The sequence below is a fragment of the Stylophora pistillata genome, chromosome 4, assembly GCF_964205215.1.
Source record: "Stylophora pistillata chromosome 4, jaStyPist1.2, whole genome shotgun sequence".
Classification (NCBI taxonomy): domain Eukaryota; kingdom Metazoa; phylum Cnidaria; class Anthozoa; order Scleractinia; family Pocilloporidae; genus Stylophora; species Stylophora pistillata.
Genome location: NC_142522.1, coordinates 33,084,738 through 33,110,694, shown reverse-complemented (window position 1 = coordinate 33,110,694; position 25,957 = coordinate 33,084,738). Strand labels below are relative to the sequence as shown.

Genomic DNA, 25,957 nt, shown 5'->3' with positions numbered 1-25,957 from the left:
AATTCTACAAAATTTATTTGGGCTCTGGAAACAAGCAAACGCTGATAATAATGGCGCTCGTGTGCGACACTCCAAACCAAGTACAGTCCTTGAAGATCTTATTTGCTGTCGCTTAACTATCGTTTGAATCTACCCTGAAGAAACAAGTGACATGGGAGATGTTTCAACACAACGTTCGCCGCAAAGGAGACCAGGAAAAATTCCAGAGTATGTTCTCGAACTTCATGCTGCCCTAACTAATGTACTCGACGACAAAGATCGAATTCTTCTAATTCAATCACTGAATCAATATCAGAGAGATAGAAATGTCAACAATCTCGTTTTAATTCTCAAGTCGATCCTTGATACCTCAAGGAGAAGAGAAGTATACCCGTTGTTACGACAGGTTGTTCCGCACAATGACCAAGAAAAATTCATTAAACTTTGGCACCGTAACGAACCTCGCCAGCGTTCCAAATCGCCCGCTCGATCGCCGGCCAATCTTCACAGGATTCCTTCCTCATCGAGTCTACCAGATAACCTTCATAGGCATGCATCGGACTCGGGAATCGATTTGCCAAACATGACACAATTCGGTTCTTCACGAGATGCAAAACATCCCATCAAGCGATTGTCGGTTAAGCGACCTTCAAACTCTGGATTTGGTTTTTATATTCGTGGAGGATCGGAACATGGCGTTGGTTTGTATGTATCCTCCGTGGATATTAATTCTGTTGCCGAAGCCGCCGGCATGTTACCCGGGGATCATATTATTCAAGTTAATAGCACGAAATTTGACGGACTGACACACGCGCAAGCTGTCAAGGTAACAACAAAAAATTACTAATGGCCTGCAGCTTAAAGTTATAAAATAAAATGAGTTCAAAAATATTTGATGTGATGAATTTCTCTCTGAAAACCAATGTAAAAGTCATTTATTCTTGGTGGTAAAAATATTTAATGTTTCCTTTCTGAAACTCGATGAGAAGTTAGGGAAATTATGATAATGTAAGCAGAAGATATGTTTTGTTTGTGTTAAATGTAGTCTGTTTTTATCTCCTCAGGTAGGTTTTGTCTTCGTTGCCAAAAAGTTTACTTAGTATATTTAAGACTGACGACTTCTTCCTTCGACGGACATCAGTCATTTACGGACTTACAATGTAGCTTAAACTTAGAGAAAACTTAATGCCTGTACTTTTCATATTAAAATCAGAGTAGTTAGTTAGAGGCCAATTACTATCATAATGGTACTGTCTGCAATCAGCGATGTTTGTTTTGTTGTTCAGAAATGCTTTAAATCATAGGTGTTTCTAAACAATCCAAACGTTTCAAATTGCTTATTGATCTGTGGCGTTTAACTTTTTTATTTGATTATAATGGTTTCCACGTAATTGATCAAAATACAAGTTTCACCTTTGCTTGATCGCGCTGGACAACTTGATAACTACTCAAGACTACAAGTCAAAACGCATTCTTAGAAATTGAATGAATAATTTAACCCCTTGACTGTAACTAGTCAAAGAAACTTGAGCTACTAATTATGTTAACGTAAATGTTGATATTATGAATGTATTTTTCCATCCACAGATAGGAAATTTCCCAACAATTAAGTGCATTTACACTTAAAGTGAGAAATAATTATGTTCCAAAAATTATCTTTTTTCGTTGCTCTGTAGATTATTCAACACAGCAAGAAGCTTAATCTGACAGTTCGTTCAGTTGGTCGTATTCCTGATAGTTTTGTTGCGGAGTCAACTTGCAAGTGGGTGGACATGAGGGGTCGCAGAACCTCACCTCCACCTGGGGTTGACTCAAATGGGCGTATCTTGACAGCTGATGGGATCCATAAAAGTGATTTAAGACTTTTAGGAGATGATGATGAACGAAAGGTCAGTTTTGTCTATCTCTATAGTGATAACAGTTTGAATTGATGTATATCTGATTTGGTATAATATATACATGTAACACAATGGTGAATAGTACTTTTCAGATGCATTGATTGGCTAATTCAGAAGTGATTAGCAAGTACTAGTTTCCTCCAAAAAAAAGAGTTGGTTAAGTTTAATTTCTGACTATTTTTCAGTATGCTGACAGAAAATAAAGTAATTTTTTTGGTTCATTTATACTAAAGCTGTAGGTGAACTGTTCACGTAGTGTCAGTAGAAAAGGTAGATATTTACTCAACTTCAAAGTATCATTGTAAATAAGAGCACAAAAAAATAATGAGTTGGAGTTCAAAATTTGGGCACTGCAATTTAATCAATTATAATCTGCAAAGCTTTGACAATTTTTAGAACTTTATTTTTATTGTGTGTCAGCTAATTACACAGTCATAATGTAGAGATCTCAATGATTATAATGTTTGGATAGAAGAATGCCATACCCTATGAAGTCTGAATTACTTTTTTGACCAATTTTCTCGTACATTTGATAGTTGCAAGTAAATGTTACTCCTAGTAGAATATTACTGAGGTCAGTTTGTGTGTACTTTTTCTTTTTCAGGTTAACATCTTTGTGGAGGATGGTGCAAAGTTAGGGTTGATGATTCGTGGGGGTGCTGAGTATGGATTAGGAATTTTTATAGCTGGGGTAGACCCTAACTGTATTGCTGAACAAGTTGGACTCAAGGTCAGAAAAGATGAATTAGTGTCATTACCTTAAAATCTGAAGCAACAGTAAAGTTTCACTTGTTTGGACCTTGGAGGCATGGAGAAGTGTCTTAGCAGAAAAGCTTTCTGTTCAAGGAAATTGTGTTCTAATTCAAAATATTTGTCTTGTTTTGAAATATCCTAAAGTAATTTAATTTTAATTTTTTATGTTTGTTTCAAATTAAGTGAAGTAAAAAGTTGTGGTCTCATCTCTGCAGTGGTTTCAAAATTTTCAGATCTGCATCAGATCAATTTTGCCTTACATCACCGTGCACAAAGACAGCAAAAATAATTTGAACCAAAGCATACATTCATGTGATCATTTGTATGTGTGTGATTTAGAACCACTATCTTGAAGAGTGACCTTTACATGGGTAGAAATGTCCTAAATTCATAACGGATTGTTCAACTTTTTGGCTGGTAGGAAATATCTCAGACCGGAAGTTTGAACTAGTTTGTTCACTTTGTTATCTAAAAGACATTAGTGAACTTTTTAATATCTTTGAAAGGCTGGAGATCAAATCCTTGATGTGAATGGACAAAGTTTTCTAAACATCAGTCACAAAAAGGCAGTGAAGTTGTTAAAATCAACAAGAAACATGATATTAACTTTGAAAGACATTGGCCGGTTACCATTCACAAGGGTAACTCATGACAAAACAAGATGGATTACACAACCTGCTAAAAATGGCGAGATTCAACGGTATGTTATGAAGTTGTGATGTACACATTCATGGTTTACTATTGGATTTTTTTCTTGCTCCTTTTGCATTATTCATTGCCACTTACGCCTGCATGATAAATATGCTAAATCAATAAATCAAAGCAGTACCATAACATAGTGGTTCAATAATCAGCTGGAAGTAGGCTGGAAGTGAATGGGAGAAATTGTAACTTATCAGTTATTATTAATGGTAGTTTCGATATGCAAGCTGACTCAAATAATATTTTTGTCATTACACGCATATGGTTAAGAATATACTTGAAAAATTACTTAGTACTGATTGGTTAAGATAAATGCAGTTTTCAGGTAATTCAATGCAGTTGAGAGTTAATTCAGTGTCCAAGAGGGTTACTTCAGTGCAGAGAAAGTAACAAACCATACATTCTGATTGGTCAATAATCAAACAAACTCATAGAATTACTAAACTCACTGAACAATTCCTTGAACTGTTTGGCCAGACTTAGAACTTTTTTGCTCCTTAAAAATGTGAAAATTTCATTTTATCTTTAGTTATTGTTTTGAGCAGTTGTTTTGACCAAACACACAATGTCACTTACAGGGTTTGAATAAATTATTTTTGCATGTGATGCATGCACTTTTCTTCTGCATAACTATGATAAAGCTACCTTGTATTTTTTCATGTATATTATTAATACATAGTCACATGATTTTTCTCATGTAATTTGGAATAAATAAGCACTAGTCTTGTAAATTTTTTCAAAGACCACAAATTGTACTCGCCCTACAGGCTCATGCAATTTTGTTAGTCTTTTAAAAAATTTACAAGTGCTTATTTATTCCAAACTGCACTCTAAATTAGGTGCATTATTAACTATACAAATTAGTTAAGACTCATTAAAGGTTGACCAAATAATTTTACAAGCAATGCACCAATTACCAGTACCAAGTTAAATGTTAGATTTTAGTTTGTTTCCTTTTTTTCACACTAAACTAAATGCTTGGGAAAATAACTGAGAAGTTGTAAATTTTTATAAATGTACTTCAATCAGGATGTTTTTATTTTAATACTTTAAGGAATAATGAAGAACTTTTTCTTTTGTTTCCCTGTTTACATAAATGATGACTTGTCTCTTTTAAGTAGTTTTTATCTACAACATGATTGGCCTATTGTGAATTCTTGAAGCAGTTCATCTATAATATTCACTAAAAGTAGTGAAACTACAATTTAAACTTATGCAGAAGAAAACCCAATTTGAGTATAAACATGCATTGCAACAATCTTTTGAATACTCTTTCTATGCTAGGCAATTGATATTAAATGCCACAGCTCAGATGTACATGTAGAACTGCTATAAATAATCATTTCTCTGTAAGCTTCTCTGCAATTAAGCTCCTTATCATTCATGAAGTCTTCCATGACAATTATTTTTACTGTTTTGTATGGTGAGCAATAAGTTACATGCCATATTTATTTATCTAATGTCATACTTGAAATTAACATCCATCTTTTCTAATATTCCACAGACATTATGACTTTTCTTTTGATGTGAAATGAAACTCACAGATTTCTTCTTTGTTTCACTCCTTGCACATGTTAATTTGCCATGATTATGCAGTGTTCCTGCGGTCACTCACATTACAGAGGTTGAGGTTCATGCACCTTCCGACTCTGTCCTGGAAGGCCAACCACCTTTATCTTCTAGGTAGTCTACTCTAAGTTTATTCTCTGACTGTATTGTTCTCTCATCTAGTAATTATGGCAGAGGCAACACTTCCAGCTACATTGTATTTGTGAATCAAATTGCTGTTCAGTGGCAAATTCACCTCGACTGTCTAATGATCTAATAGAATCTTATCAGCCTTTCACATTTTTCATTTATATTTGATTAAATGGTTTTTGTTTTAGTTTTGTGTTAATTAAGAGGGTACAGTAGTATACTTGTTACAAACTTGTTTTTAAGGCTGTTTCATTTCCACCTCGATGTACATGTATATTGTAACAAAATAAAACTGTACTTGCCCTGAAAATCCCATTGTTAGTTGGCCACATGTATGTCACTAGACCCACGATGTCTTTAAACTAGTGTAGTATCACTACCGGTACATGTACATGTAAATGCAATAGTCAAAATTTTAGAAGTTCTGAGATTTGAAAAGGAGGTTGTGGGATACTCACCTAGTGGTACACAAGACTTCAGCCATTACAATCATAGTACATGTAGTATGGTCGTAATAATGACAGCTTGGTGAGTTGGAATACAAACAGTACTGTCTTATGTGCTTCAATTACAAATGTCACGCATGTTCAGAAGATTGGGTGCTAAAGTTTTTAGTAATTTGTCTTCCCAATTTGTGATTTAATTATATGCTTCATTTTCCTTCAATTACAAATGTCATGCATGTTCAGAAGATTGGGTGCTAAAGTTTTTAGTCATTTGTCTTCCCAATTTGTGATTTAATTATATGCTTCATTTTCCTTCAATTACAAATGTCATGCATGTTCAGAAGATTGGGTGCTAAAGTTTTTAGTAATTTGTCTTCCCAATTTGTGATTTAATTATATGCTTCATTTTCCTTTATTTCATGAAAAGTCGACGCACAACACATGGAAGAATAACTCATGGTGGTGACACTGAGGTGTGTATGACTTTGTATACTTTTTTTTTCTGATGGCTATATAATGGGAACACACTCTAAGCAAATTTGTATATGTAGTGAAGTGCTGTATGTACCATCACAGTGAATTGAATAGATATTGAAATCAACCATACCTTATCATCATCAGTTAGGTTACAAAATGTAATTGTTAACTACTGTCAATGAACCAAACTCAGATCCTAATTGTACACACACCACATAAAGCAACATTAAAGAGCCTTTCCAAATAGATTTAAACAAGTCCATGCAATTGCAAGGAATTATTCAATAACTGATTTTTCAACTATGTTGATGATGGTTTTTTGCCAATGATTCATGAAATGTTACTTGCTTAGTTATTTAGATAGATTCATACAAATGACCACAATTATATTAGTCATGTACGTACTGTAAACATTGTAAATGTAGTTGTTAGATACATACACTGTAGGATAAACAAATTGTTGAAACAATATATTTTACACTTCATGAAGGGTCAGTATTACATAAACTTGCCCAATTGATTTTATGTTTGTTCTTTCTAGCCTTCAATGTTTCATCATGGGATCGCAGGATCTCAAGTCCTATACAGTGGGGGACTTCCATCACAGAAGAACCTAATAACAGAACAAGCTCGGCTAATCCTTGATGATAATGAGTTAGAAACCTTGACATATTACTTGGATGAGTACTGCAAGGGTTTTATTAGCATTGATGCATTTGTTTTGGCCATGTTTGATCTGCTTGACACCCCAGCTAAGGCAGGTTTTTGAGCTTTTATGAATTGCCCCATTTTTCATATAAATTTATATGTAATTGTAGTTTGTTTTTAAGTACCTCAATTTTAAATTGATAGAGAGGTATGGTTGCCTAATATTGGATTTTATGCTCTTGTTTGAAGCCTTAAATTGTGCACCATTATCTTATAATTTTTGGCAACCTCTATCACTCCTACCTAGTAGTAAACTCTTAGGGAGGCCTAATGAAATTGTGGGGTTCACACTCCCATATAAATCAATACTCATTTTGGAGGATCAGCAACACTCTATTTCAAATAGTATTAGGCTAGCCCTCAGCAGCTGTTTGTGCAGTCTTTTATGCAGACACTGTCTTTAATTACAGATTTTAGGTGATCATTTTGGATATGATTATGAACTTCGCATAACTAACGTGTTTGGATATTCTGGATGTATCAACAAAGTTGAAATGGTAAATTGGCCACCATAACGATTACAAAAGCTGACGTTTCGAGCCTTTGTAGCTCCATTTCCTGCCTTCAAAAGCACACACAACCCACAATTCCTCTATTCGCTCCGACGAAGGGCTAACGCTCGAAACGTCAGCTTTTGTAATCGTTACGGTGGCCAATTTACCATTTCAACTTTGTTGATATATCCAAATTATTTCGTTACTCCCACCGACGCAGCCCCAAACAGTTTCTTTCGAAACTATCAGCCTTTATTTATCTGTTTGGATATTCAATGAACATGTCATGTTCAATAGAAGTTAAGAAAATTTTAATAAACCCTCCACATTTGTGGCACGTAGCTTTTCTTCCTTTTTTGCATGACCATTTGTAAAGTGTGTTCTTCCTTTGTGGTACCATAGCGATGAAGTACACTGAAAGTGACAATGTGGTGTATTTTTACTGAAAATGAATGTTTTTCATTCAACAGATGTCATTGATGGGGGAAATACGAGGCTCTGTGGCACCTAGAGATATTGACCGATTTGATGACTTAGTACTCAAAAAAGAAATTGAAATGATGAAGGTATGAAACATATTTTTCACTATTAACTGTACATTTATAACTGAATTTCAAATATCCTCATCATTTAGTCGATTTTATATCACTCATTTGCCTATGCTGTGGGATAACAAACTTTTTACTTTGATGAAATTAACAGAGTCGCCAGTTTTTCGGAAGTCATATGTCAGATGACAGACACTCCATTCACTCGTATGCAAGCAGTGTGTCAAGCTTCTCTGGAAAGGGGTCATCTTCAAGCCACAGCTCGGTCAAAGTAAGATTTAAGTTGTACATGTACATGTATTGATATTCTTTCTCTGAGCTTCCATAGAGAGAAAATGTACAAGTAGATACATGTGCAGTGTATATCGGAAAATACGAGCCTCTGAGAGATATCGAGCCACTTGAACCTGTCAAGATTTGAAATCAATGAGCTTTGCTAAAAAATCAAGTTATCATTGAGATGTATGTGAGAACAAGACGTAGTTTCATGATCACGTTCGTAATATTTTTTTGAAGATGGTTATACCGTACATTCAATGGAAGCCAATTAGAAACACCACCAATGTTATTCAGTCAAGGGAGAGAAACTTCTCTTAAAACCTGATCAATATCGCATTGTTCTATTAGTATATTGGTGAAACGGAAGCTTTTTTTTCTTTTTTCTTCGTTTATAGGGTTCTTTAAACGGTGCAGATTCACGTCCAATCACCCCTCCTCAAGTACCTGAAGTTTTGCCTTCAAATGTGAAAGTAAGCTCAGAAATAGCTTAGAATATCTTTAAACCAGAGATGTCCTTGCCTTACAATCTTGTTATTTGGTCGGCTGAATGAAAATACACTTATAAGCTTTTTTCTGCAAAGTAAGTGAATATTTAATACGCTAAGTACAGTCGGGTAACCTCAAGTATATAAGACTTCACAACTTGAAGTATGAAAGTCAGGCAGGTTATTTTCAAATGCTTCCGTTTTAGTTTTTTTTCATTTATTTCGTAGTTGTCTATTTATTTATTTATTTTTTTACTTATTTATTTAATCTATTAAATAAATTTTTCCATTCCCGGAATTTTGAACGGTTACCCGACATTAAGCCAGTCAGTTTAAAAGGTTTTCTTTTAACATGTCACGAATAAGTGAGCTTTAAATCGCTACCCATTCGTACCTAGTTTTGTATGATTAACTAGAAGAAAACTTAGCAAACTTAGACCTGCTCAAAATTGGTAGGACGTAATGATTATGACGAAGCTAAGGACAGTTTGTTCTGATCCGTCCCCTTGTAAGGCTAGATTGTAAGTTACGTAGGATAATAGAACACCAACTAAAATTAGGGCATTTTAACAAGCCTTTCTCCCTGAATCTAAACTATCATTTTCAAATATTTCCCTTACCTTCGCGGGATGAGAAGATGTTTCGTTGACAAACATACTTTCCAAGCATTTGAGGGTACGAGATTTTTCTTTTGACAACACAACTCAAGTCCTAGTTTTTTTCTTTCAACCCTACGCCCTTGAAGCAAGTGCTCCCGACTTGAAAAAGGCGGGAAAAAGACTCGACACCAGTCTTGTGCTTACATTTAGCTCCGCCTGCATTTGTTCCATACTAGCTACAGTGTAAGAAATGGCTATTGTAAGTAGGCAATTCTCTACAAAGTTGTCTTTTTTTATTGCCTCCGTTCCTCTAAACGTTAACGCTCTAGCGCTTGATTTCCTACAAGAGAAACTTAAACCATAGAAAGTAAATAATTTACATTCGCCTAAACGTAACCCTATTCTTTTGATGGGTGAGTTATGGCCGAAAGAATTTTTGCATTAGGCATAGGGTGAGCCGAAAGAGGAATTGGCTAGCGCCGCTGAACGGGAGTAGGGTGGGGAAATTTGCAGACGTTGTTGAGTCAGCAGACTTGCGAGAAGAAAGAGAATTCTACAGCCAATCAATAGCTGCCACGGGAGTACGGAGTTATCCGATTAAGTAATTAGATATGCGGCGGCTTTTACGCGAACGAGAATAGTTAAATTTTATCCAAGATCAAGCGCTCAGCACTAAGTACATTTTGAAGAACCGGCCCTTGGAGTGAAAAGATGATTTCAAATGCCTGAAATAATTCCATGGGCGAATACCTAACCGGTTGGTTGCATGGAAAGGAATTAAGCTTTATATGTGTATTTCGTATAATTTCAGAGCTGAGCAAAGAGTTTCCAGCAATCTGATTGGTCGAGCGGTTCCTTATATGACGCTATATAAACCGCTCCATGCGGCTTATGTAAAATGTTAAAATAAAATGTTAATAAATGTTACTAAAATGTTATGATTTTTAGAAATTTCTCTGTTGCTCAGCTCTGAAATTATGCTAAAACAATTATTCGCCTCAGGTTCGGTGAATATTGTCGAATAATCCCCTCGACTTCGTCTCGGGGATTATTCGACGATATTCACCTCGCCTTCGGCGAATAATTGTTAAATATGTCTGACATTAATTTTCATCTTCTTTTCCCGGCAGATTGCATATGACGAAACATCCCGAACTTACGATGTTTATGAGGCCACACTGACATTTGATGAAGACCAGGAAGAGGTTGGTTCAACAATTTGCATCAATCTTCCATATATCTTCAACACGTCCCTGTAACGATGCTGTGATGTCATAGGCCCTTCGAGCATGCGCAGTAGAATGAAAGGGTATCCCGGATGTCGTTGTTGTTGTTGTATTACGCCTAGCACTGGCGGGCTTTTATGAGACGTATTAAAGAACCGTTGTGTTGCCATCGTTCTTGTACTCGTTTAGACTACGCTACATGGTGTCACTCGTTTGACATATCAACAGATGTGTTGACAGCGTTCACAAAATAACTTTGCCATCATTATGACAGTCAAAGATTCAAGAGTTCTATAATTCTTCCACAAACTCTGTTTGCGAGTCCAAAAAGGCGGAAAACTCTAATGGACATATGCACTCATTCCTTTTCAGACTTTTGACGATGGAGAGATGGAAGGACTTCCATCTTTACTGAACATCAATCCCATGTCACTGGATCTTCCACTCTCGGAGGTAATGACCAACTTTTTGTATTAGTCTGCCATGTTGTATTCAGTCTGCCATGCTGAAATTTGACAAGAAATTGAATGTCAGTAGACGATGAAATGACAATAGTAGCCTTACTTGCATGTAAATTTTATGAAGCACCGTGAAATAGTTTAAAGCTCTTGGTCCATTTAGTTAGGAATACCCTTGAAACGACTTCCATATCGCATAAATTCCAGCTATCAGTTCTGTGATCGCTTGTGTAGAGAATCAACAATGCTTTTAAACGCCACCAATCCCACCAATCACGTAGCTCCATTTTCTGCCTTTAAAAGCACACACAACCCACAATTCCTCTATTCGCTCCGACGAAGGGCTAACGCTCGAAACGTCAGCTTTTATAATCGTAAAGGTGGCCAATTTACCATTTCAACTTTGAAATTATTTTGTTACCCCCACCGACGCAGCCCCACACAGTTTCTTTAGAAACTATCAGCCTTTATTCATGCTTTTAAACGACTTGCCACAATTGTATAATGCCGTTTTAGAATTTTTTTTTCTATATGGAAAAGAAAGCTTACACTATCTCATCATCTTCTTCTTTCCTAGGATACTTCATTTCCTTGTCCCGGTAATAATGTCTCCTCGCCAGTGTTGACCTCTTCGCCCGCGAGGGACCGAGAACTAGTGACTCCAACAAGAACGAGAGGAGTAGCGACATCCAGTGAGAAAGTGGGTGACAACACCAGAAAAGAGAAAGAAGCTAAAGACTCCCTCCCCGCTGAAAATGTCAATCTTCACCCGGACGACTTCCCTGGGAAAAGAACATCGAAGCCACAGGTTTCCCACAACAGTCATGACTACGTCAACGCGGATTTGCAATCCACGGGGAAACCTCAGACACCTCCGAATCCTTTTATTTTTCCAAGCACGTTCCAAGGCAACGTTACAGACACAGGTTTTAAGGCAATTGATTGTTCGCCGTCGTTTACGTCGTCTACAACTGGAGCGACCATTTCTGAATCGACGTTGCAGAATCGTACTGGTGACGCGAAAACCCAAGGACGCGAGAAAGCGGGTAAAACACAACGTGTTGTCGCTGAAGTACCTGACGACGACCTGAGACCAGAAGTGGCGAAACTCCCTGGAAGGAAGAGGTTGGCATCCTGGGGTACACCCCCTGACGAGGAGGGTGCAACGAACGATGAACCCAACAGAGATCCACTGACCAATGGATACCATACTGATCGTGTAACGCGCCCCGGACAGACAACCAGTGAACACAACCAGCTTTCTGATGTCTGCAGTGAGACGTCTTCACCCAGTGAAAGTCGTCAAGGCTCTGTTTCCCGGAACAGGAAGAGCTGGGACGGAGTACGACATCCTGGAGACCCTGGAGATAACCAAAAGGTTTCTAGACTGGAGAAACAGAGGGACAACAAGGAACGGAGTTGCAGTGATAGCAACTTGCTGGTAAGAAACATACAATCAGGAGTGTAAACTCAGCTTTTTGGGGTTACATAAACGTGAGAACTGAAATTTTTATTATGATTTGTTTATCATTTTATTTATTTATTTATTTTTATTATTCAACTGGTATAAAATATGGATCGTTTTGTGGTCTTTGACGAGGTAATGAGCACGTGGTGGTCTATCGATTACATTTGTAACTGAGCCTAGTTTGGACATTTATTTTCTTGGACCAAACTAAACCCTGAAATCGATTATCTCAGGTTATAGTTGGGTGTATGCAAATTTTGTTGATGTTGTTTAATGGACGGAGAAGGAAATGAAAATTTAGGACAAACCAGATTCATAAAAATGATGAAAACTGGCTTTTAAAACCAATGACAAATGGGCCTTTTGTTTGATTTTTGCGTGAAGAACCTCCCTAAAGAGCAGCAGAAGGTTATTCAGGCAAAACACAGAGCAAGTCAAGAACTCTATGAGCTTCACCAACAGACAAAAACTAAGGTACAACTAACAAACTGACTCGGTGTTATTTTTTTTTGGTTTTGTTTTGTTTGTTTGTTTGTTTGTTTTGGTTCCTTTTTTTATGAAGAAATACATTCCACGTTAAGTAATATCCTGGAAATCACTGGGTAGAAAAGCTCCTGACAACTGACTAAAGTGCCAGTAGTTGGGGGTTGATAGTAGCCTATTCTTTAAAACTACTCAGTATACCTATATAATGTTTTCTTGTTATTATTAGGGTAGTACAAGCCAAAATGAGACCATTTCATCAGAAGCGAGCGTGTCCTCAAAGTTGAACGGAGTTCGAGAGCCTGAGTTTGTCGTCGAAATTGATAAATCAGCAGGAAGCTTGGGTCTGTCCTTGGAAGGTGGATGTGATGCAGGAGGTGATGTGAAGATCAAGTCAGTCAAGGTGAGATACTTATGATTACAACGTGAATGAGCTGTCGAAGAGCATGGGAATTTATTGAAGAGCTAAGATTGCCTTCCTAACTCTCTTCCCTCCCTTAAACCAACACCCCCATATTCCCCACAATTTTCTGGAAGCATTGGACGAAGAGCCAGCTCTTGGATGTGCTGATGCTTAAGTTCAGTGGAATTTTTTTTTCTTAATTGTGATGATCAATTTAATTATGGAATAAAATCGTAGCGTGAATTAAAAGCCGTAGATCTTACCTCTTTGACAAAATTAATGTTTTTTACATTGATTAAATGTCGCAAAGGCAAAGTGCGCAGTACTAATAATGGTCAGTTCAAATCAAGGTAAATGTCACACGAGACCATTGGGAACTCAAATTGAATAGACCGCGAGAAAATGCAGGTAAAAGTTCGCGAGGGACTGACGTTTCGCTCCTGAATGTTTAGGTAATTGCGTGACGTTCTAACCCAGTGGCCAAGCGAAGTTACTCAAAATCCTTTGCGAGCTTTCCTTTTACATTCAATCAAAAGCGGTCGCATACTTCCGTCGCACAAACACATTAAAGAGACAAGTTTCAGCGAGTGAATTTCTTTTTCATAGTTGAAGCATTCGTGTTGCGCGCGTGAAAACTTATCTCCCAAATGTGTTTTTTTTTTTTTGTGACACTTGATTCGTTCACATTTTCTGAAACTTTATTTCAGATACCCACATTCCCATTTGGACTCAACAAGTGTTAAAATTTTTGGGGGAGTTAATTCATTGCATGCTTACGTTGCAGCCCATCAGGAAAATGTGGAAACCGCTCTTTGCTGGAAGTTTAACTACGTCATCTTAATGTTTTCAATCCGATCAACCAACAGTTATTGTTAGTAGTTCATTCTCACAATGTACCAACTAGCAAGGCTGTCGACGTGTTGTTCAATAGTGACGAGTTTTCAAAATTGGCTAGATTCATTTATATTGTTGTGTAACGTAATACGCGATAGAAACTGTCGCGTGACAATGATAGAAAGCGTTATCAGCTCAGATGCTGTAAACTCATGAAACTCCCCTAGAACGCCACGATAGGTTTGCTTAAACACGAAGGCGCGCTATAAAAGGAGCCTTATGTCCCACTGGACCATTTGTCAATCAACCGTCGTGTGATGTAGAACTCTTAGAGTCAAGTTAGCTTGAGCTACAGCTACTCCAAAGCAGTGAACAGCGGGCGCATTCCTCAAAATTGTTTTACGTCTTCATCACAATACAAGAATTTTGAGATTTGTATTTCCTTTCTCCAATGGAAACTGTCTTTATTTGTGGCAGTAAATTTGAGATCGAAGTAGGTGGTTCGCACGTTACCTCATGCCATCATGCTGGTGGAAGTAAACAATAGATATCTCATTAGCTCCTTTTGTTCGTCTACCAGCATTTGAATTTGACCCGCACACGTCAACGGTGAGTGATAAATGAGCCTAGGTCTTCCCAGGGAAGACTTCCTCATATAGTGCGCCTTCGTGTTTAATTGGTATCCCACCCTTGTCTTCTCTTCCGGTCACCTCTATCGACCATTGGTTCATGAAATGAACAGTGTTGTTATTAAGGTCATCTGTTCCGCACGCAGGCTCTCAATAGGGACCTAAGCAGTCAAGACGGCAACGCCACGGAAGACGTCAGTTAAAAAAATGAGTTTCTACTTTTAGTTAGAATTTCGAAAATGGCTGCGTGTGTTTACCGTCTCATAGGGCGCCAGACCTCAAACTCAACATAACGCATAAAAGTAGCGTTGACTTCCAAATGTAAATTAAAATAATTTGCCGCCGCGGTTTCGCTTCGCAGACGACGCAAGTTTTGGTGATTTCACGTTGTTGTTTTGCAAAGGACGGCTAAGAAATGTACAAAGTTTTAAAACGCACGTACTGGGCTATTGTTCTGCCAATTAGATCTATTGTTTTTCCACGTTCTTGTTGCCGTAGCCGTCGTGGTTTGCTTAAAGTCCCTATTGACGTTGCGGCACGAGGTCGATCTCGCGGTCTTCGGCGCTCGTTCCGCAACGTTAACCCTTTACGCCCTAAGACCATTATTATGCATGTTCTCCATACTGTTCTTTATACATTTCCTAAGGTGTTGACAAGGAGAATTTGTTTAACAATCATGAGCCTTTTAGTTGGTGATCATTTCCTTTATTCTCATAACCTTAATGTTGGATTCAGGGGGGATATTGTAAGGAGAAATTAGATGCTAGTCATTCTTTGAGGTTAAAGGGCTAGTGAGAGGTTACTCTTGGCTCTTTTCCTGACAACTACCTCCCATGCGTTAGTCAAGTATCCATATCGAAAAAAAGATTTTGCATTTTCCCTACAAATTGGCAGCCCTTTCAAAATACTGAGGCATTTGATTCCCCCTGTTTTGGCACTAGCGTGGCACTATTTGTACTCTTGAAAATGTTTTGGAACTGCATGCTTACTAGATGGGCTCTTCGTTGTCACGAATTTTCATCAAAAATTTAATCTATTTTTTTTTTTTTTTTTTGGTTTTATAAAGGGTAATTTCGCCGCGGGGAGATCTGGAAGGTTAAAACCGGGTCAAGTTCTTCTCCAAGTGGACGACACACCAATACGTGGAATGACCAGCGGCGTGGCCGTACTCACCTTGAGAAATGCGTACTCCAACCCAGACTCCGCCGTACTCAAGCTTCTTGTTCGAGATATTTAGTGCAGTCATTCACTCACATAAACGATTTTTTTTTATTTCTGTGTGAATTATTGGTTACTGTAGAGCTAAGCTCAATGATCTCATAAAAAAAAAAAACAATAAGTGGATCTTTCAAAGACGACTTGTAAATATCGAGATCCATAGAGTGTTTTATTGATGCAGAGGGTTTCCAGTCGCAAAAGGTTCGCCCCATTATTTTTCACACTATTTAACTTAAAACACACCTTAGTTAAAGGAATTCTAATAAACTATATCAATGGCTTGTTGGACCTTGGCTAATTTCTTGAGAGTGGTTAAATCAAGTTTTTCTCTCCTTTATTGAGGTTGCAAGTTTTACAAAATCTGCCTAAAGGGGGGAAGTGCCCCAAAGGTCGTTTACTTTGAGCAATGACCTGTGACCGTGAGCTACGAGTAGAAATTGTTCATTTGAAATCAAATTCGCGAAAGAGACGATAACAGAAAAATCCAGTTGCCCCAGGTTAAGGAAGGGGATTACGAAACTTCTACAGGCGGATTCATGCAGACGTCATTGTTTACATTTTTGCTCATTTGCATACGGCTTTGCGTAAAGAAGGAAGCATGTTAGATACAAATTGACGTCAGGCAGCTAAAGAGCTAGAAAACCTTAGTACATGGTGAAATTTGTAGCTCTTTGAGTGTAATATTCAAGGAGAAATAGTCCATCAAAAACTGCAAAATTTCTGGGTGGCAAAAGCGCTAATGAGGTCATACATTCTATGTAAAATTTTGAGTTTTTAAACCCGTGTTGCACAAAAAGTACTCAATGCATCAGGCTCGTATTCATTGGCCGAGTTAATCGTACTTTGACCTTTCGATATTCAGAACTGATTTAGTTTTAGCTCCATCAGAAACTGAATTGCTTATGCTAATAAGGCAAATACTGTAAACAAGGATTCCCCTATTGGGGGTGTGGGACTATGTTCACCCGGAAGGTGTACTTGAGTAGCAGCATGTACCCGCACAGGATTTGCGAGAATGCTCATGCAAATGAAAATAAATAAAATCGAAATTGAAGATGTGTTCCTGCGTGTATAAACTTTTTTCGATATTACAAAACAGTTTCCCTTTCTGTTACTGGCAGGAGAGTTAAAGAAGAATTCTCCCGGCCAGTTAAAATTTTTCTCTTCGAGAAATCGATTCTCCTCACGCAAATGGATATTAGTAAAATGAAGACTCAACAGCCCCGATTCCACCCGCGCATAAGAGAGCTGTAGAATATGAGTTGGTTTGGTCAGCTACTAAACCAGGAAATGTGAAATGAAGAAGAAAAGAAATTAAATTTTTGCCACAATCCTTAGTTGGTTTATTCATATTTTTTCACGTTCATTCATTCATTTACCATACCTTTCTTTCCTATTAACTTGCTTCATTCTCTTTTCTTCTCCAGTTTTCCCTTTTTATGCGAACGTTTTTCAGTACCTCCGATGGGTGCATCAAACAGGTTGTGTCACTGATCGTCAAGAGCCCGGATAACAACTCTTTGATACAATTTGGTGGAAAATTGAACGAAAATCATCAACGATCTATTTCGCTTACCACTTTCGCTGCATATACGATACTATAAGTTTTGTAAATGGCCTGCTTCTCACACGTCCAACCGTGCTTCTCGAAGGAATCGAAGACTGGACCCGAGAAAACAACGAGATCAACCGATGTCTGTGGTCCAAATGCTCTTCCATTCGGTTTAATTTGTCCTTGTTTTTGCTTCTTTTTTTTTTGTTTTCGCCTCTTTCCGTTCCTTTCTCCTGCTGATTTGAATATTTGTCCAACTACTGGGTTTTAAGGCTATTTGACTTGAATTCCGACCACAGATTCAAGGGTTACAGAACAAGAATTGTCATTCAAATTCTCATTTCCACAAGAGAATGTCACTATTTCAGTTTCAAAACTAGCTTCAAAATTCACAAATTTAACAACGCTACAATAAACATTTGGTCAGTCACCGCTACTAATGCGCGATGCGAGAAAACCCGTCTCACCGTTTCTCTGGAGTACAAATACCGCGAGATATTTGTACTCGTCTCGCACGTTATTTGCACTTTAGGAAGCACAGTTAGACAATAATGGGCTTTATTCTGCAAAGTGCGAAGCATTTTTGTGCCGATCATGATATTGCTGTACAGTCCCTACTCCAGTACATTTCCGAACCTCTTATGAAGCGTTTCAAAGCCATAATTTTACCGGCTTCAGTTCATAACAATGTTAGAAATGACTTTTAATTTCTGGGTTTTCGTTCAGGACAGGTTGATAACGCAATGTTTTCAAGTGGGAAGATGACTTGTTTCCCACAAGCTAAGCCATGCATTTCCCACGATGTAATACCCAACTAGAGTGCCTGATTTTGGAAGCTGATCTTGCAATGGAAAAACAGACGTTTTCGGGGCGACGGCGACGTGGAGACCGATTAAGATTGGGGCGAGATTAACTGCGCATGCGGCCCCGCCGTCCCCCTCACGTCGGCGACGTGAGATCAGTGAGTTTGCCGTCGTGGTGAAAACGTGAGTTGATCTTGTTTGTTTTATTTAATATACTGCCAATTTTGTCACTTGCATCAAAGTGATTGCATTATCACATTTCGCACAAAATCATCACACGATGTCTCGGCCAACTCAAGAGACCTTTTGTTTTCTCTTTAGGTTAAAATGACCGAGGCAACACAGTGAAGTCCAAATCGTCGAGGTAAGTTTTGGGCACGTACGCATACAGTACTTGAATCCTTAACATAAAAGGAAATTTTTGCTTGCTGCCATTCTCTTTATCAATTCGTAGATGCACCTCGAAAACGTACACCTCACTGAGATCTATGGAGATTTTCATTGAGAAAATTAGGGTTTTTAGACGGAAATATTTCATACAAAACCAAGAACTCTTCATCGCTAATAAGATTAGCGTCGTAGTAAAAGACGAGGAGGTGGCGGAATTCTTCAAACGTAACCATGCTACGACAAAAAAGCCTCAATTTATAAAGCGAAACTCGACGAACTTCGAAGAAGTCGCAAAGGCCGGCCGTCATCAGAATCTTAACAACTTCAATTATGGCGCGAAAACGGCAACCTCTGACCCAGTTTACCTGGGTTGTCACGTCGACGTCGCCCCGAAAACGTCTGTATCTTAAGCTCCCTTTTAACTCTACCCAACCGATAACTCGCCAACCTCGTTCCCAGGGTCTCTCATCTTCCCGCCCGCGCGCGCTCTCCTCTCTCACTCCAGGGGGAGGGAAGATGAGAGACTCTGGGAACGAAGTTGATAAATCACCATATAGCAGATCATGAGTGTTAATAAAACGTAATGCGCTATTCAATGGATAGAGATTGATCCGACGGAGAACGTTATCTACCCTTTTAACAACCGGAGCCAGGTGTAGCCTAGTTGGTTTATCAGCCTTTTTCGCAGGAACCACTATGTTTTTTTTTTTTTTTTATTTTACCCACATTACAACTTTATTAATTTCCGACACCCGTTTTGTTGTTTTGAAAAGATAATATAAAAATTGTAGCCACGTAATTGATTGTAAACAAAAAAAAATTGGAAAAAAGTCCTAAATATAAACTTCATAGTAAATATGACTGAACACGCACACGTGTAATGAAAGTAGTTGTTGGTATTGATATGGTTACAACACAGTTTCCTTTTCTATCACTAGCAGTTCAGTTAAAGATGAGTTCTCTGAGTCAGTCTGGATTTTCATCTGCGCCGAGAGTTCGACTCTCCTCATACAAATAAATAGAAGTAAAATCAACACTCCTACAGCCTCGATTCCACCCGCACACAAGAAAGCTGTAGGATAAGAGTTGGTCTTGTCAGCCACCAAACCTGGAAACACAGTCAAGAGAATAACGGGTCCATTAGGGACATTTCGAATCGATCGTCTCTATGTGAGGCTTATTTCTCTGGGGTTCCTATGCAGGGTGCCAATTATTGGCTCTTTAAAGGGGGAAGGGGTTTTGTGGGGCTTTTTGTTACGGTATACAGTTTGCAGACGGCAGTAGATTTAGTAGACATCTATATTTATAAAGGATAGCCCCTTCAGTGTAGTAAACAATGGTATCAACGGGGGTCCTGTTAACCACCCATCCCACCCCAGGGGAGGACATCCATCACACAGTAATCTCGTGCGTGGGAAATTAACGTCTCCTGCCCCTAACCCTGCAGGAGACGGGAACTCCATTTATTCATCCCTATCCGAGAAGACTAGAATATCTAACCATTTCTTGATGTTGTAGAAAGGTAGCATATTCTTCTCAATTATTTTAAGACCCTGAGTGTTGGTCCGGCCGGGGCTCGAACCCTCGACCTCCCGCACAACAGTCCAGCGCTCTATCCATTGAGCTAACCGGGAGGCGGTAAAGCAGACTTTTTCAATTACTTAACAATTATTCCACTCGCGCTTGTTGGATATGAGATGATAGATAGCCAACGAGACTCTTAGCGCCGAGTTGGCTATAATCATCTCATATCCAACAAGTACGAGTGGAATAATTGTTTTATTAAAAACGCCCCCAAGATATTAGACAAATCTTACCAAATCATAAATTTTTTTAGCTCCCTTTTAATTTTAACCCGACGCGTACGCTTACCATATTTGTAGATTAAGGTATATTGGTTCATATACCATTGTGGCTAAGCCAATAAAAAGCCTTGAATTGCATCATACAATGATCCAGTTTTTAATAAAATAAAATATAGAACTGAAATGCAACTTAGCCAAAGTGTACAACAGAACAACGCCGTCCCTTTTTGCTTATAGCATTATTTTTTTCCCTTGTACCTTCAGCTTGGAGAGAGCAAATATACACGAGCACTACCTACAACCGTCTCTTTTTTTAGAGTTCAGTTCTCTCCACGCATTTAACGATCGGGTTAATATATTATTATTATTATCATTATTTCTTCTCCTTATGAGAGGACCTTGTTCAGCAGTAAATTGAATCTCGTAAAGCTTTTAATCTCTCACTTTGATCCCAGGACAAAGAAATAATCCAAGCCCGTGAGGGGATTTCAGTAACTAATGATGGAATTTTGTAGCTTCTTTCGCTCGTTTATTCATTCGTTTTTAACTTCGTTGGTTTGTTTATTCGTTCGTGTATACCTTCGTTCGCTCGTTTATTCGTTAATTCGTTTTTTTCGTTTCGTCCAGTTATTTGTTCGTTTGGTTATACCTTCGTCAGCTCATTTCTTCGATAATTCGGTTTTTAATTCGTTTGATCGATTGTTCGTTTGTTTATACCTTCGTTTGCTCGTTTCTTCTTTAATTCATTTTTTTAATTCGTTTGTTCGTTGGTTTATAAGTTCTTTGGTTTTTCATACATGCACTCGTTCAGTTAACGTCAGTTCCTTCTTTTCTTCACTTTTATCTTCTTTATTCAATAGTTTTTTTGTCATTCTCATTTGTCTTGCTTTGACAACTTACACATTCGATTTGAGACATACCTCCAATTGGTGCACCAAACAAAAGCGCTACACAAACACACGATTGAAAAAAGCCAAATCCCTGAGCTTTCTGTCTCTGTGTCAGAGTTTCCAAGGATGAAAAAACTGATCCAATGGCTATCAGACCATCAGCTAGGCCATAAACTATAGAAAAACAAAGTAGCCACGTCCAGTTAGTTGCTAAAGGCAACAAAACAGAAACAGCAACCGCATCGACTGTTCCAAATACGAGCAGCACTTTATGGGGGCCGATGATGTCAGAAAGCTTTGAGCCCAGTGATCTGGCTAGTAGAGATGCAAGTCCAATGCAAGAGTAAAGCCACGTGATTAAATCTTTGCTGACACCGAGATCCTCACTGTACCTGCCCTAAGAAAATAAAAAATAAATGTTGAGCGGTCGTTTGTGTGAGATTACTTTTCTAACATAATCCCCGAGCTTAGCAACGTTGGAATCTTTCTATCGGGGTAATTGAATTACGCAAACTCGCACTGTGTCATTCAAGGGAGAATCCAGATCAGACTGATCTTCTTTTAGTGATACGCACTTACCTTCATCAATGGAGCACTTCATTTCCGTCGGGGAACATGATTTTCCTTATCCTGTTCCCCTGCCCTCTACCCCTTTGTTTAACTGCCCACAAACAAGGGGAAAAAGACTCTGGAGACGAAGTTGACAAGTATTGAGTATTGGGTCAAGAGCTTTGAAGGTAACAAGCGCTCCCTAAACGCACTGACCGTAATGGAAAACGCCAAGCCAATGTTAATAAGAAATGTGAGCCTGTCTTGACCCTCTATTACATCAATTGAACGAGTTTGTAAAATAAAAATAATCTGTGAACTACTTACAAAATGGACTGAAGGGATGGTATGGCCAATGAAGACGAAAAAGCTTGTAATATTAAGCACTACGAATGTAACATTTTCCCACATCGAAAAATCCAGAATTCTACATGTTTGCTGCGGTTTAGATAGTTGAGTTTCTTTAACTGTTACTTCGGGTTCTTCATTAGCAACATTAGGATCCAAGCTCCAAGCAAGGAAAAAAATTATCGACACAAGACAACTCATGCCTCTAAATGCACCCCTCCAACCGAATGCATCAACAAGTGCCTGACATACAGGGCTCATAACAACTAATGAAGCCCCTGTGCTCATTGTTATCAGTCCTGTGGCCAGCGAACGATGTTTGATAAAGTATCGAGGCACGATCTCGAAGACTGAAATGTAAATAAGGCTTGAACCAAATCCAGCTATTCCACCGTACGTCAGAAGCATAAGATTAAGATTGGGAACTATTGACGTCAGCATGAGTCCAGTTGCGCTAATCAGTGATCCACAAATAACCACTGCGCGTGCGCCAAAACAATCTGTCAGTCTTCCAGCAACAGGACCGAAGAGGCCAGCAGCTGCCATCGCTAAGGATCCTACCCATGCTGAAAGACAAGTAAGAAATGCTCGACATTCTTTGTATTTAGTTTACGAGAGAATAATTTAACTTGTCATAATCACCCTGCCTTTATCAATTCATGTCCTCAGACAAGGACGAGCAAGCCTTTGCTTAAATCTTCTATAAAAAAAATTTTGAATACTCTCAACAAAATTGTAATGGCTTACTTAACAAATATTTTTGTGGTTGGCTCACCAAACACCTGAATTTCATCAGTTACGTAAAGACTCCTGTGATCTCCTCTATAAGTTCGATGATTTCGGTCTCTAGAATGGAGGTCTAAGGCAAACTCAAAATGCCAGGCATCCCATATAAATAAGTATTGTGTAGAACACGTGTTTCTTTCGATATGGGGCTGTAATCTTTAATCTTTAAACTTTTCAAGTACACGACGGTCGATGAATAAGTGGGGGGAAAAAGAGCTCATCGATATCTTGAAGCTCTCCTCGCAAGAGCCTATCAAAGTGCATATCAGTTGCTCATGATAGACACAGTTCTCACCAGAGCGCTTTATGGTTTCCTGATACCCAGTCCCACGCTCGAGGAGCACTGGCTATGCATCTATCTATCGCGGTTCCCAATCTTTAACTACTTATAAAGGATTCAAGATTAGCCTTATTAGAGCCAATGAGCCTCATTTATAAGGAACAGCTTCCCTCTCCGCATCAGCTTAGGCCTTTTTTAATTGTAGTGGTTCAACTTTCGTCCTTTCCAGCTTCGGGGCGCGTTTTTCCTCCATATGACTCTTGTGTATCGGAGGAGAAAGCGTTCAGGAAAGCTGATCGTATACTACTCACCAGTATTTGATTTTCCTTCGTTAAACTCAACGAGAAGAAAAGGAAATATAATACCAAAGCAGTAGGAACATCCTATGACGATGATCAGAGAAGCCACTCCAACTGCACACACAATCCAAGACCAGTATGTATCTGGTTGACGTAATTTTCTTTCACTCTCTGTTCGTGTTTCGTTCACACTCTCTTTGACACGAAAGCCGGAGGCTGAGGCTTCTATTTTCATTTTTATGGTATCCGCCAGGAAGCTGTGAATGAAATAACGTCTTTTTCTTATCTGATTGAGTTTGCATTTAAAGGGGAACTATTATCAATTGCAGATTGTGCGCTGTAATAATGTAGACTTAATCCAGGCACAATTCGATTTGTCCTTGCTGGTTTTCTAGTTACCATTAGGAAAGCAGGTGAGCCATAGGTATAGGTATCCTATAACCCTTTGCACCCTAACATCGGTAGGCATATTCTCCCTACTGTTCACTATAAATTGCCTTTGGTACTGAGGAGGAGAATTTGTTCATCAATCTTAGGTTGGCCATTATTTCCATTATTCTCCTAACCTTAATGAGTGAATCAGCGGTATTACTGTATGAAGAAATTAGATGCTGGTCACTCTTAAGGTTTCAAGGGATAATTATTAAGAAGCGTCTTCTCAACCGGTGAGAACACCTTCGGTGAATTCAATTAGCTAAAGTCTGTTTACGAGCCTAGTGGCCCATTAGTCCGGTGCTTAACTCCGGTTTCTGTAGCATGAAGCGACTAGGAGTATTTCTACTCCCCCCCTGGATGGGATGCCAGTCCATCGCAGGGTTACCCCCCAGCATCAAATTGCCGGTACCCATTTAAACACCTGGGCGAAGAGAGGCACTGTGAGAGTAAAGTGTCTTGCCTAAGAACACAACACAATGTCCCGGCCGGGGCTCCAACCCGGACCACTCTATCCGGAGTCGAGCGCACCAACCAGGGGGCCACCGCGCCTCCACGTGCCCCTAAGAATAGATCGAAAATAAGGTGGAAGAAAGAAAATGGCCATGTACGAATTTGGCGCTCTTTCCTAGTCCTACTCGGTTACTCATCGCTCTGTATTTTTTAACGCGTCTGTCAGTTAGAGACGCGCGTGGATACGCCTACAAACTAAAATGTACAAAACTTGATTTTCAGCATTATCCAAGTTAATAATCTAGCACCGACTCAGTAATGAGTAATATCACAGCTTAGCTAGAGCTTCGTAACGGCAGCGACGGGTTTTTTTAGTGGCGCTAGTCTCAATCGGCGCGGCGTTTATCTTCTTCGCGTTTTTTTACCAGTTTACAAGAGCTTTTTTCGAAGTTATACATCGGTAGCCTTTCAAATCGACGTTTTAAGTTTGGAACTCGCGTAATCAGTTGGAGAACCCAGGTTTAACCAGACGTTATGACTGTGCTCAAACATCTTTCATATGAATATTGCTACATCTCTTACAAGTTGTTTAACAAACCCAGGAAGAAAGGGCACTTGCTGCCGAATCTTCACCGAGATAATACTACAGTAGCTACTTTAAATGAGGCGAGGGATATAATTTAAGGCTAAAAGGTAACACGATAAAATAAGAATTCCTAACCGTTACAACTGAATCTGATGTTCAATAGAGGCATCAATCGCGAAAATCATTGAGACGCATGCCCCGGTAAAGCTGTTTTAAGTTTAAACCACCAGCCTTTTTTACTTAGTTTCCAAATTCTCTTTGGTTAACCTGCTTATAGATGTCCCAGTAGAAAACAAAGAGAGAGAGGTCAATGAATGGAAAACATTGCATTCTTTTTACCTAAGCACCTGGTATTTTTATGTAAATGAACAAATGTTTTCAGTTAAATCGCAACAAGTTTTTTTCAGGTAAAGTTTTCGTTTATGACAAGGAACTCGGCATTCTTCGTTACTTGCCTCTGCATCGAAACGTGCAAGTTCCAAGTATCTATATTAAGAATAAGGAGCTTTAGTTCCGACTTCGAGACGCCGACGGCTGCCAGGAATAAACATTTTTTACCTTGGAGCTAACTATAGATCTCCTGCAAATAACGTGTAGTTTAAATGCGAAAAACACGGGCATAATGTTAAAACTCTGCGTCCTTTTAAACAGAGATCGCTAGCTTTAGCATAGTGGGCCGGGTGAATAAGATTATTTTTTAGTGTACCTTACCTTTATGGCTGCCCGAAAGGTTGCCGTTATATATGATTGATATCAATTGTTTTGCGTATTTTTTCGGATGGAAAATTTACAAGCATAATAATCAAAACACCTGTGGCTCCCGCTGACCAAATGTCACACCTCGTTTTTTTTATTCTAGATTCTAGATTCTAACTGACTGAGTGAAATAGGACGAGGTGGAAAACTTTAAAGAACATCATGTTCTTTCTTCGTTTTTGAAAATTAATTTCAGGTTTTTTCTTTTTCTAATTACTTATATTTTTTCAATACATATTTTTT

General features: G+C 38.6%; 2 protein-coding genes across 6 annotated transcripts; one reads left to right on the top strand and one right to left on the bottom strand.

The window, feature by feature from the left end:
• Nucleotides 1-12: 12 nt before the first annotated feature.
• LOC111324505 (uncharacterized) lies at nucleotides 13-16,073 on the top strand. 4 transcript variants are annotated; one of them, XM_088757412.1, is made up of 17 exons: nucleotides 13-805; nucleotides 1,656-1,868; nucleotides 2,482-2,607; nucleotides 3,137-3,330; nucleotides 4,929-5,015; nucleotides 5,904-5,949; nucleotides 6,495-6,710; nucleotides 7,626-7,721; nucleotides 7,858-7,974; nucleotides 8,378-8,452; nucleotides 10,197-10,271; nucleotides 10,665-10,745; nucleotides 11,328-12,191; nucleotides 12,603-12,692; nucleotides 12,931-13,104; nucleotides 13,889-13,975; nucleotides 15,634-15,839. In XM_088757412.1, the coding sequence occupies exons 1-16, from the start codon at nucleotides 152-154 to the stop codon at nucleotides 13,943-13,945; spliced, it is 3,165 nt and encodes a 1,054-aa protein (XP_088613538.1). In that variant the 5' UTR covers nucleotides 13-151; the 3' UTR covers nucleotides 13,946-13,975; nucleotides 15,634-15,839. The 4 variants fall into 4 exon arrangements, with proteins under 4 accessions (XP_088613538.1, XP_022783817.1, XP_022783815.1 ...); XM_022928080.2 differs by lacking the exon at nucleotides 13,889-13,975 and having other exon boundaries at nucleotides 16-805; nucleotides 15,634-16,073; XM_022928082.1 differs by lacking the exons at nucleotides 12,603-12,692; nucleotides 13,889-13,975 and having other exon boundaries at nucleotides 15-805; nucleotides 15,634-16,073.
• A 3,333-nt stretch (nucleotides 16,074-19,406) lies between these two features.
• Nucleotides 19,407-25,721, bottom strand: LOC111324487 (monocarboxylate transporter 13). 2 transcript variants are annotated; one of them, XM_088759013.1, is made up of 6 exons: nucleotides 25,670-25,711; nucleotides 24,344-24,482; nucleotides 23,500-23,744; nucleotides 22,102-22,688; nucleotides 21,256-21,622; nucleotides 19,407-19,638 (listed from the first exon to the last, which is right to left on the bottom strand). In XM_088759013.1, the coding sequence occupies exons 3-6, from the start codon at nucleotides 23,720-23,722 to the stop codon at nucleotides 19,439-19,441; spliced, it is 1,377 nt and encodes a 458-aa protein (XP_088615139.1). In that variant the 5' UTR covers nucleotides 23,723-23,744; nucleotides 24,344-24,482; nucleotides 25,670-25,711; the 3' UTR covers nucleotides 19,407-19,438. The 2 variants fall into 2 exon arrangements, with proteins under 2 accessions (XP_088615139.1, XP_022783789.1); XM_022928054.2 differs by lacking the exon at nucleotides 24,344-24,482 and having other exon boundaries at nucleotides 25,670-25,721.
• Between the last annotated feature and the right edge of the window lie 236 nt (nucleotides 25,722-25,957).

Coding starts and splice junctions, on each gene's coding strand:
- LOC111324505 (XM_022928080.2), top strand. CDS start 152: ATGGGAGATGTTTCAACACAACGTTCGCCGCAAAGGAGACCAGGAAAA. Junction 3,331..4,928: donor AAAAATGGCGAGATTCAACG/GTATGTTATGAA, acceptor ATGATTATGCAG/TGTTCCTGCGGTCACTCACA. Junction 10,272..10,664: donor TTGATGAAGACCAGGAAGAG/GTTGGTTCAACA, acceptor ATTCCTTTTCAG/ACTTTTGACGATGGAGAGAT.
- LOC111324487 (XM_022928054.2), bottom strand. CDS start 23,722: ATGAAAATAGAAGCCTCAGCCTCCGGCTTTCGTGTCAAAGAGAGTGTG. Junction 22,689..23,499: donor CGAAGGAAAATCAAATACTG/GTGAGTAGTATA, acceptor CTTGTCTTTCAG/CATGGGTAGGATCCTTAGCG. Junction 21,623..22,101: donor CCATCCCTTCAGTCCATTTT/GTAAGTAGTTCA, acceptor TTATTTTCTTAG/GGCAGGTACAGTGAGGATCT.